The 12,184-nt window shown below is 41.9% G+C and overlaps 1 protein-coding gene across 2 annotated transcripts in view; it reads left to right on the top strand.

Annotated features, from left to right (window-relative positions):
* Positions 1–12,184, top strand: part of SPIDR (scaffold protein involved in DNA repair) — a 581,260-nt gene that overhangs the window by 555,869 nt on the left and 13,207 nt on the right. For both annotated transcript variants that reach the window (XM_040431991.1, XM_040431990.1), the window contains 2 exons: positions 692–896; positions 1,536–1,682. In XM_040431991.1, coding sequence (XP_040287925.1) covers positions 692–896; positions 1,536–1,682 — 352 coding nt within the window. The remainder of the gene's footprint in view (positions 1–691; positions 897–1,535; positions 1,683–12,184) is intronic.

Genomic DNA, 12,184 nt, shown 5'->3' with positions numbered 1-12,184 from the left:
GGCTTCCCCTGGATCCTGGGCACAGTAATCTGCCTGTGGAAGAGCAGAGGAGACGGCCAGGACCCGCCTAAATTTGCACCCGCAGGATAGTGATTGGAGGATTTGCAGGGGTGTGCGACTGTGTGTGAGGCTGCCGATTGGTGGATTAGAGGAGAATCACATATCGATAAGGTCCACCAGAATGACAGAACACCGGTAAATAATGATTCAGTATAGGGAAGAGCCATGATATAACGATCTCTCCTCCCTATACTGAGCAGGAGATTGCTGTGTATGTAATAGCAGCTGTCTCTTCCGCTAGCAGGCAGACGATTACCGGGAAGAAACGCTTCCTTTACGACAATCACTGGCAGAATCGGGCTGTCTAATACAGCCTTAAGGATCAGGGAAGCCAGACCTGCTGCAGTCACCAGGACAGATTCCAGTTGTCCAGTTGTTGATCAATGTATGTACCTTAGTATTGTATCGATTTTGTATGTATAATGTAAGAACTAGTGTTGTTATTCCACATATTGAATCTTGTATTGTAAATAGAAATATTTATTCTTCTTCCTAATGTACACAAAATACACTTTTTCACATTTTTAATATTACCTGCCATGTAATGACATGTCCAGTACCTGTATTGTGCTAAAATGTTTGCTTCATATATACAATAACAATGCTGTATTTGTTTTACTTGAAATTCTAGATACAAAGTAGCATTCCACTGCAGAAAGAGTTACGGCTGTATGTGACAGACACTACTCTCCAAGTGGCATCTGAGACCTCCATAAATCCTAGAATCCTGACAGTTTGTGTTTTGCCATCTTGTGCACTGGACAACACACTGTATGACAATTTTTCAAAGAAGTTAACTTGCAGTATATTTTTCAAGGATGCAGTGAAAGAAAACGGTAAGTCGCATATGTATATTTTTCCCGATGAGTTTGAATTGTTGATTTTAGAATATATTTGGCTGAGTTCACAGCACTGCTAATTCATTATCATTGTTCTGCTCCATTGGAGCAATAGCAGAACAATGAAAAATACCAGAAATTACGGATTCGGCACATAACTTACCTGAATGGAGCCAAACAAATCCCATTGACTATAATGGGGTCTTATTGGTTTTCCTTCAGGAGTTCACCTTATCAGCAGAGGACTTTTCTCTCCGCTGTTTTTGACGGAATCTGCGACGGAAGCCCCAAACACAGCCTCCAGCGCAGAAGTGGACAAGTCTTTAAGCATTTATAGAATAGAATAATTATATAGATGTTAAGACATCACCTAATTTTGTCATATTTAAAAAAATAAAAAAAACTGTAACCAATTGCTGTATTCTGTGCATGATGCAAGCAAATAATGTTTTTCATGTCAGAAACAGGGCAAGTTGACTTTCATAAAAATGGATCTCAGAACAAATATAGTTTATTCTATGGAATACGTACTTTAGCAAATCTTTCCCATTGTCTTTATATTTTGTCCTGTCATTCAGTAGTCATTTTGAATGGCTGTAGTGTACACAGCACAATTTGAAATGTTTTTATTGGCAGGCGGGATAATTTGTGTTGAATGCACAGTTCTCTCATTACAAAAGCCCCTTTTATCCGGCCCTTTTGGCATTAGCGAGCTGACTGGCCCTGTCAGACTAGATGAACTGGATTCTTCAACTGAGGCTAATGCACTCTGCACCGTGAAAGGTTGGTACAAGAGCAAAATAACAAGCACATGTCATCTTACCCTTTTCACTTTCATATTATCAGATAAAGTGTTATATGGTTAGATACAATTCCCAAATGATTGTATGCACTATCTAAAGCATGGCGGCTCTTCATGTGTCTCAACTTTCTTTCCACTGTGATTAAGATATGGCATACTTTACTCCATCGAGCAAAACTAGATATTTGTGTTTCATTGTGAGGTAACCACTCTTTTCAAGATAGTAAAAGAAGAACTCCTGCTCTTACTCTCTGACTGCACCTAAGTACCAATGACTAGAAGCGGGGTTCTACCACGTCTGCTGTCCTCTAAGTTAGAAGTAGTATCTACAGTGGGGGAAATAATTATTTGACCCCTCACTGATTTTGTAAGTTTGTCCAATGACAAAGAAATGAAAAGTCTCAGAACAGTATCATTTCAATGGTAGGTTTATTGTAACAGTGGCAGATAGCACATCAAAAGGAAAATCGAAAAAATAACTTTAAATAAAAGATAGCAACTGATTTGCATTTCATTGAGTGAAATAAGTATTTGAACCCTCTAACAAAAAAAGACTTAATACTTGGTGGAAAAACCCTTGTTTGCAAGCACAGAGGTCAAACGTTTCTTGTAATTGATGACCAAGTTTGCGCACATTTTAGGAGGAATGTTGGTCCACTCCTCTTTGCAGATCATCTCTAAATCCCTAAGGTTTCGAGGCTGTCTCTGTGCAACTCTGAGCTTGAGCTCCCTCCATAGGTTTTCGATTGGATTAAGGTCCGGAGACTGACTAGGCCACTCCATGACCTTAATGTGCTTCTTCTTGAGCCACTCCTTTGTTGCCTTTGCTGTATGTTTTGGGTCATTGTCGTGCTGGAACACCCATCCACGACCCATTTTCAGTTTCCTGGCAGAGGGAAGGAGGTTGTCGCTCAGGATTTCACGATACATGGCTCCGTCCATTTTCCCGTTTATGCGAATAAGTTGTCCTGTGCCCTTAGCAGAAAAACACCCCCAAAGCAAAATGTTTCCACCCCCATGCTTGACGGTGGGGACGGTGTTTTGGGGGTCATAGGCAGCATTTTTCTTCCTCCAAACACAGCGAGTTGAGTTAATGCCAAAGAGCTCTATTTTGGTCTCATCAGACCACAGCACCTTCTCCCAGTCACTCTCTGAATCATTCAGGTGTTCATTGGCAAACTTCAGACGGGCCTGCACATGTGCCTTCCTGAGCAGGGGGACCTTGCGAGCCCTGCAGGATTTTAATCCATTGCGGTGTAATGTGTTTCCAATGGTTTTCTTGGTGACTGTGGTCCCTGCTAATTTGAGGTCATTAACTAACTCCTCCCGTGTAGTTCTAGGATGCTTTTTCACCTTTCTCAGAACCATTGACACCCCACGAGGTGAGATCTTGCGTGGAGCCCCAGAGCGAGGTCGATTGATGGTCATTTTGTGCTCCTTCCATTTTCGAACAATCGCACCAACAGTTGTCACCTTCTCTCCCAGCTTCTTGCTAATGGTTTTGTAGCCCATTCCAGCCTTGTGCAGGTCTACAATTTTGTCTCTGACATCCTTGGACAGCTCTTTGGTCTTTCCCATGTTGGAGAGTTTGGAGTCTGCTTGATTGATTGATTCTGTGGACAGGTGTCTTTTATACAGGTGACTAGTTAAGACAGGTGTCCTTAATGAGGGTGACTAATTGAGTAGAAGTGTCTAACCACTCTGTGGGAGCCAGAACTCTTAATGGTTGGTAGGGGTTCAAATACTTATTTCACTCAATGAAATGCAAATCAGTTGCTATCTTTTATTTAAAGTTTTTTTTTCGATTTTCCTTTTGATGTGCTATCTGCCACTGTTACAATAAACCTACCATTGAAATGATACTGTTCTGAGACTTTTCATTTCTTTGTCATTGGACAAACTTACAAAATCAGTGAGGGGTCAAATAATTATTTCCCCCACTGTATATGTGACACCGTCACGCCTACCTATACTTCTAGAGTACTACACAGCCTGACTGCTTCCACTGGACTGGAGGATCGGGACAACTATCAAGTATTCACCACTACGCATCAACATTGCGGGCTCTCCTCTGGAAGAACAGGTAGGGTATGACGGCGATACTACTTATAACTTAGAGGACAGCAGACGTGGTAGAACCCCGCTTCTAGTCATTGGTACTTAGGTGCAGTCAGAGAGTAAGCGCAGGGATTTTTCTTTTACTTCTTCCCTTTTTCATTGTGTCGCTGACCTTCCTTGCAGCATACTCGCAACATTTTTAAGTAAGAGCGTCAGTAAACTTTTTTTTTTTTTTCAATAAACTTTATTGAGGGAAGAAAAAGACTATGCATGTACAAATCGAATATATCAGGGATATTCTTACATTATCTGCATTATAAACATTCATCAGATAATACTTTTCCTGTAGTGACCAGATAAGAATATATTTTTTTGTACAAATCATTCTCAATAAAGCAGAAATAGCATTACAAAATTTCCCCATTTTAATATGATAGCCAATAAAAATAGATGTACTCCTTTAACTCCTATAGTTTGGTTTTGATCTCCCTCTGGGCTTCTCGGAATACAATAAAATATGCAATGTTGTGGAGAAGGGTTCACCTCCACCTTCCAAATTTCTTTAATAAACTCCCTGCCCTGACTCCAAAGTTGGGAGATATTTGGACAGTCCCACAGACCATGGAGTAAATTAGCCTTTGGGAGTTGACATTTTGGGCAACTCCTAAGGTAATGAGCAGGGGCATCCCTGTATGAGATATCAAATGCGTATGTTGCTTTATGAATAATACAAAATTGCATCTCTCTCCAGGTTTCACTGCTAATAGCCTGCCTCACTCTCTCCATGCCTGCTCTAATTTTCCCCGTCAGGGAATCATCCTGCAATTCTCTCTCCCATTTTTTAAAAACTGTCTTTCCCAAGGCTAAAGTATGGATATTTTGAATTCTATGATACAGATCCGATAGAGAACAGGTTAATCCTACTTTACCCATTAGTCCCTCGAACCAGGCCAATCTGTCACTATCTCCCAACTTTGAAGTTTGTTGCCTACAATAGGATTTAATCTGCATGTATGACAGTATTTGGAGTCTGGGAATGAAAACTTGTTTTTAATAACTTCCCAAGACAGTATTTCCAACCCTGAAGGATTCAAAATGTCTCTTAGCCTGATCATCCCTTTTTCCTTCCATTTATGAAACATTTTTGATTCCCTTCCAGAAGCGAAGGCTGGGAGCATCCAGAGAGGCATGTAGGGAGAAACATACATTGGTAACCTATATAGTTTTCTGATCGCTCTCCATGCCGCTGCTGTATCTTTAATCAAGGTATAAGATTTTACCCCTAATGGCAAATATCTTATTTTTGAGTGTAAAAGTGCTACTAGATCCCAAGGGGCAACCAAAGCACTCTCCAGAGCTCTATTTGAGAAAAAAGAGGTGTTCCAGATCCAATCCCTAATATGTCTAGCTAGGGCAGCCAGGTTGTAGTTTCTAATATTAGGAAGGTAAATTCCTCCCTCCCATTTTGTCAGGTTCAGTTTCTCATAGCTAATTCTCGGACGTTTTTTATTCCAAAGAAATTGGATAAAGCTTTTGTTTATTCTTCTTACGTCAGTGTGTTTAATTAGCAAAGGAATTGTCTGCATTGGGTATAATAATCTCGCAAAACTAATCATTTTTATTAGGTGGGCTCTTCCAAATAAAGATAAGGGGAGGTTAGACCATCTATCTAATTCTTTTTCTATCTTCTGTATAAGAGGTATGTAATTCAGTGTATATAAAGAGGCTGGCGATTTTCCTATTTTAATACCAAGGTATATCAAAAATTGCGGGACCACCTCCACTCCTTCAAAAGTGTTAGGGTGAGGCGTCTTCTCAGACAGGATTAACAGTTGGCTTTTACTGATGTTAATCTTGTACCCCGTCTCAGAGCCGAAGTAAAGTATTTTCTCCACTATTTTCCGCACATGCTTCTGAGGGTCAGACATGAATATCAGGACATCATCTGCGAAGCATATCAATTTTACTTCCCTCCCACCTACCTTAATTCCCTCAAAAGTATCTGAGTGAATCAAATACTTCACTAAAGGCTCTAAAGCTAAATTAAAGAGAAGGGGTGAAAGGGGACATCCTTGTCTAGTTCCCTTCGCAAGCGTAAATGAATCAGAAAGGAAACCCGGAAGACTGACTCTTGCCTGTGGCTTACTATACATACCATCTATTGCCGTTCGGAACAAACCCCTTACTCCAAAGGCGTCCAGGGTCCATCCCAACTATCTCCAATTTACATTATCAAAAGCCTTTTCGGCGTCTAACGATAGAAAGGCTGATTGACTTTTGCTCACTTTATTATGAGCTATATAATCCTGTACAGCAAGCACAGTTCTGATATTTGTCACCGCCGCTCTTTTTCTAGTGAATTCCACCTGATGTGGACTTAATAGGTCTGGCATATAATTTGCCAGTCTATCTGCTAGAATCTTAGTAAAGATCTTCAGATCTTGGTTGATCAGTGATATTGGCCTGTATGAACTAGTTAAATTCGGATCTTTACCCGGTTTTAAAATAACTTTAATATATGCCATGTTTCCTGTAGGCATCATATCTCCGCCTTCCATGAAGAATTTGAATAATTTCGTCAAGGTTGGTGTGAGTTCTGGAGTTAGTAATTTGAAAAATTCCCCTGTATACCCATCAGGTCCTGGAGCCTTACCGTTTTTTAGGTTGTTCACAACTAGTTTCACCTCACCCTCTGTAATAGGAGAGTTCAAACATGTTAGTGCTTCCTCTGTCAATCGAGGTAGTTGGACCTGCGCTAAAAGCTCCTTACCCCGAGATCCTTTGCAGGGTTCCTGTGAGTACAGTTGTTTATAAAATTTTCCAAAGCACTGCGTGATGGTTTTTAGATCCCTTATTATCTCTCCATCCTCCTCTATAATTTTACTAGGTCCTCCACCCCCTCTTTGAGCTTTAACTAGGTTAGCTAACATTTTACCTGCTTTATTTCCAAATTTGAAGAATTCAGCCGACTTTTGGTCTAAAAACATCCTCGTTTTTAGTTCTAAATAATAGTCATATGAGTGTTTTGTAGTAACCCAATTGATCCTGTTTATGGACGAGGGGTCTGTCAAAAATAACGTGAACGCTTGCCGTACCTTTTCAGTTGCCTGTCTATAATGCTCTAGTGCTTTTTTCCTTTTAGCTGATGTATATGATATTATATTTCCCCTGAGAACAGATTTAGCCGTCTCCCAGAACAGGACATGATCCTCCGTGTGTGCCTTGTTATTCTCCTGAAACTCCCACCACCAGCCCTTTAACCTATCATGAAATTCTTCATCTAATAGAAAATAACTAGGGATCCGCCACGTATAATCACTACCTCTAGGCATTATCTCTCTTATATGAGCAATTACTGGGGTGTGATCTGAGATAATTAAATCTGAAATCTCCACCCTTTCCACTCTCTGCATCAGCAATTGTGAGGATAACACATAGTCAATACTAGACCATGAACGTTGAGCATGGGAGAAGTGAGTAAACTCTCTTTCCATCGGGTTAAAGAATCTCCACATATCATTCAACCCAGTAGCTTCCAAAAAGGGTTCTAAAGTAAAGTTCCCCTGAGTTTTAGGCAAAATATCAGAACAGGAATGTTTACGATCTTCTTCTAATCTTCCTATTGCATTAAAATCTCCTGCCACTAGAATTTGCCCCTTACCCTCCTTCAAGATAACTGGAACCAATGTCTTATAAAAGCTTGACTGCCCCACATTAGGACCATATATGTTAAATACAGTCAGTTCTCCTGCATCAGTCTCCAATTTAGTCATCAACACCCTCCCTTCCTCATCGCTGTGGCATGTGATCAAATTATGACGCAAACGTCGGTGTATTAAGGTCAGAACTCCTGCCTTTCTCCCTTGTGCTGGTGAACCATACACTTGACCCACCCACATTCTCTTCATTCGCCAGAAATCCGCCTCCCCAGGTGCGTCTCCTGCAGTAAAGCAATATCAGCATCTAATTTCTTTAAGTGCCTTAAAATCGACACTCTCTTATTTGGGGCCTTTAGGCCTTTAACATTCCAGGTCACAATTTTCATACCTTCTTAGTAACTTTGGATCTAGTAGGAGACACACCCGGTGGACGCCGACCTCCGGAAACTAACATCGATAAAGAAACATTTTTGTACCCATGGAATATCACAATACAAAGAAGTCCCTCCCCCCTCCCCCTTCCCAACACCCCAACAATAATTCTCCTTTCAGGAGATAGAACCAACCAACAGTATATTAGTCTAGACTTCACTTTTTTCGCTCTCTTCTGGTCAAGGTTGCTGGTATAACCACATTACCGCATTATGAACTAAATCACAATCTAACATTAGTGCTCTTCACTATCATAGTAAAAGTTCGATTCTCTAAAGACCGGTGTTACTTTTTCTCTATTGAGACCAAGTCCTTCATGGAAGTATTCAGCCAGTTACCTTTACTTATAACGGTCTCATTCTCATTCTGGGCTTGATGTCTGGCTTTGTTCTCCTCGCTGAGTGTTTGGAGAGGATCCCAGGCGGTTCCTGCGTGGGAGTCCTTGATGATGATTCCCCCTCTGGGAGACATAAGTTTCATGTCGATCCTCTAGGCTCTTTCTTGCTTCTGCCGGAGTGTGGTATGTTTCAATGGTGCCCTCCTTTCTAAAGATCCTGAGGGTAGCCGGATAAATCAGCGCGAATTTCACCTTATCCTGGACAAGCTGCGTGCAAATCGTGGAAAACGCTCTCCGCTTCCTGGCTACTTCAGCCGAATAATCCCCAAATAGTAAAATCTTGTGTCCACGAATTTGTGGTGGGCGTGCTGCTTTTCTGTAGGTGTTTAAGAGAACCTCTTTCTCAGCATAGTTAAGGTATTTAACTATTACAGCTTTGGGTCTTTGACCTAAACCTTCTTTAAGAACCTCTCTCATAGGACCAACACGGTGTGCTCTTTCAACGATCATCTGCTGTTGCAGACCCAAGGTCTGTGGTAATTCCGTTGAACATATTTGTGCTAATTGGTTAGGGGGGATCGATTCAGGAAGTCCCACGATTCTCAGATTATTCCGTCGTGAACGGTTTTCCAGGTCGTCAATTTTATTTCTGAGAATCTGATTCTCCTTGAGGGTGCTTTCCGCCAAGCTTTGTGTTTTATCAAGCCTGTCCTCCATATCTCCAACTCTTTGTTCTAACTCCTGCAATTGGAGCGTATGCTGTGCGATCTCGCCCTGTATATTTTGAAGACACGTGGCCACTGTAGCTTCCAGGGACGCCTTAATATCAGGCGTTAGCAGGTTCGCCACTTCTAAAGCCAGCTCCTTGCAAGGGAGCTCCAGCCCTTGTGCTTGAGAAAGGGTCTGGGTCTTCATATGTTGTGCCTCATTCTCTGCTGGCTGAGCAGGAGGCTGTGAAGAAGAGCAGGTGGGTCTTTGGCGCCGGTCCGCCACCTTACTTTGTACCCTCCAGGGCGATGTGTCTCGCTGTGAGAGTAATGATACTGATGTCGGGGTGCCGCCGCGCACGATGTATCTTTCCATCGGCAGTATCTCCACCACCGGAGGTGTTCTAGAGGAGCTGTCTCCCCGTTTTGCAATCGAAACCCCGACTAGATGTAACCGAGCACTCGGAGCTGACTCTCTCTACCTCCTCATGGGAGCGCGCCGGAACCGGAAGTGAGTAAACTTGTTTTATTTCTTTTCGAGATAGGATGCCTATGGGAATATTTTCTTAATGATGCAGGAGTGGTGTGAGATGCCTTGCAGAATTATGGACAATAGATAATATTCACATTTAGTGATTTTCTAGAAAAATCTGGATTATGGGTGCAGTCACCATTTTCCTTCTTTTTTTTTTCCAAACCTCTAGCTATGTAATAAGGGTCACATGTTCAAAAACCATGGACCTCACTGAAGACCTAGTGTGGCAGTGTGGCTGGTGGAGTGGCAAGTTTATACCAATAACATGTCGTAAAGTGGCATTCAGGCAACCAAGGAGGTCTCTGCAGCAGAGAAAGGGCATTTCTCCACACAGGGTTCTGTAACACCCGGAACAGGGCCTGGATTGCTGGAATTGGGGAGAGAGATGGGACGGCTCCCACTCCACTAGTGTTATGGAGCTGTTGTAATAAAGCTCATTATGCTTTACCTGGGAAAGCTCAATAAGAGTAGTTTGAGCCTCTCAAGCAGGGCTCCTAAACTGCCTATACGTATGCAAGAACTATCTCTCCCAACATCTTCCAATAGCTATCTTTCCCAACTCCATCCCTGCTTCCACTTACACTTACATGTTCGGCTGATCTGAATGGGTATTTTATGGGGGGAGCACGGTTCTTGGGGGTTCGGCTGACAAAAGAGTTATTTGTATGGCCAGTTCTAGTCTGGGAAGGAGAGGCATTGTGAAACCAGCAAGAACTACCAAGATGATGGTATGAACTATGTATGTTTTGAGGTGTTAATTATTAGGTCCAGGCCTGGACAGTGAAGGACAGTAAACTGTATAGAGTTCTATGGTGATCTATGTTTTGGTCAAATGAACTACAGAGTTTCATGTCTGTCTTAGATGTGACTGAACTACAGCTGTCTGAAAATCATATAAGTACAACCAGAATAAATTCAGCTATAAATAACAGTATGTTGGACTTGTAGCCCAATTTGTAGAGGAGAGCTTACAGAGACATCACATCATTACATGTTCCATTAATTACATCCACTGGCATTCCGTGACATTACATGTCTCTCCACTTTAAACCATTGTAAGCCTTGCATCATCAAGTGTTTGATTTCTAAGAGAACCTAGAGCAGGATAAAGATTAAGGTGGTCAGCCCTTTCCAAGGCCGTCTATTACCTATAGCAACCAAGCCAAACAAAATGAGTCATCCCTCAGCTTGATATTACCTCGGGTTCTGAGCCAAAACATATAAAGGCTCCAAAAGGTTAGCCTACCCTATGTATGCTTATACTGTATATGTGTCCAATATTTGAAAGTGGTAGATAGCCTTAAAAAAAAAAGAGCATAAACACGTAAAAAATAGGAGTCCTGGTTCAATAATCTGCTCAATTTCCTGAAACTTTTGACGATGATTACGAATGCAGGATTATTTTCCTTACTTGTTGGCGTCTGTGTTTAATGTTGTTTCAGACCTGCAATTATAACTGGTTAGATAAATGGTGTTAGGGCAGAGCTTCCAGTGTGGTGCCAATTTGTAGGGCTAATTACCACAAATCCTTAGCGTTGTTTACAGCAAAATCTTTTCCACTTTGCTTCATACGTTAAGAATCGGAGAAAACGGTTTCCGATGTTTTCTCTCATATAATGTATACAACTGAGACTTATATGTGGCACCAGGAATCATTGATGTCACTGTGTGTCTGCTTGTCTTCAGGGTATATACACCGGGAGGCTTATGGCCACTTATTGACAACAGGGGTCCTGCTTGAGTATATAGATTGATCAGCCATAATATTAAAACTGGTGAAGGAAGTGATATTGATGATATTGACATTGATCACTGGCCCATGTCAAGTAAACAGTCCTTGAAGTTGATATGTTGAAAGCAGGCAAAATTGTCAAGCCCAAGAATTTTAGCAACTTTGACAAGGGACAAAATATGATAGCTAGGTGATTCGATCAGAACATCTCCAAAAGACAGGTTTCGTGGGACGTTTCTGGTATGTTGTGGTTAATACCTACCAGAATTGGTCAAATGGATCAGGATGCCAGTGGTTCATTGATGTACATGGAGAAATAAGGCTAGCCCCTCTGGTCCGATGCAGCTTGCTGGTCAGAGAGCCCATTCTTACTCCTGTTCACTCCTGACAGTGCCCACAATGAGCACATAACATTAGAACTGTACCATGGAACATGTAGATAGCTGAGTATGTGTGTCGCTTACCTGGGGAATGGATGGCAGCAGGATGCACTTTTGGAAGAAAGCATGTCAGCAGGGGCGTATTGGCCATAGACCCTACAGGGAAATTTCCTGGTGGGCTGATGCCCTGGGGGCCGCCCAAGTCTTCCTTGCAGCTGCTGGCCAGGTACATGATGATATGATGCGCTGGAGCAACAAGTACATATTTACCTGCCCTGCCTACTTGTTTTGAACCGTCTTCTGTCATTTTGGACTTTCCTAAAACATGGGGCCACTTTGAGTATTTTTTCCTGGGCCGCTTTAATTTCCCAGTCTGCCCCTAGTGATGGGCAATTATATGCTGGGAAACATTAGATCCTGGTATTCAAGTGGATCTTAGTTTGATACCAACCATCTACAGCATCATGTAGCTACAGTAGAATTCAGTCATCTTTTATGCCAGGAAGCTGGTGTAAATGTTGATAAATCTACTGTCCCAGCCTATATCATGTCCGTGTCACACACCCTTTTTGGAAAATGGCGAGGGCAGCAGCGAAACACCGTTCGGCAAAGTTTGTGCACTACACAGTGTATGGTGTCTAGT

The sequence above is a fragment of the Bufo bufo genome, chromosome 5 (assembly GCF_905171765.1).
Source record: "Bufo bufo chromosome 5, aBufBuf1.1, whole genome shotgun sequence".
Lineage (NCBI taxonomy): Eukaryota > Metazoa > Chordata > Amphibia > Anura > Bufonidae > Bufo > Bufo bufo.
Note: the sequence above shows the minus strand (reverse complement) of the source record. Positions and strands in the feature narration are given on the sequence as shown.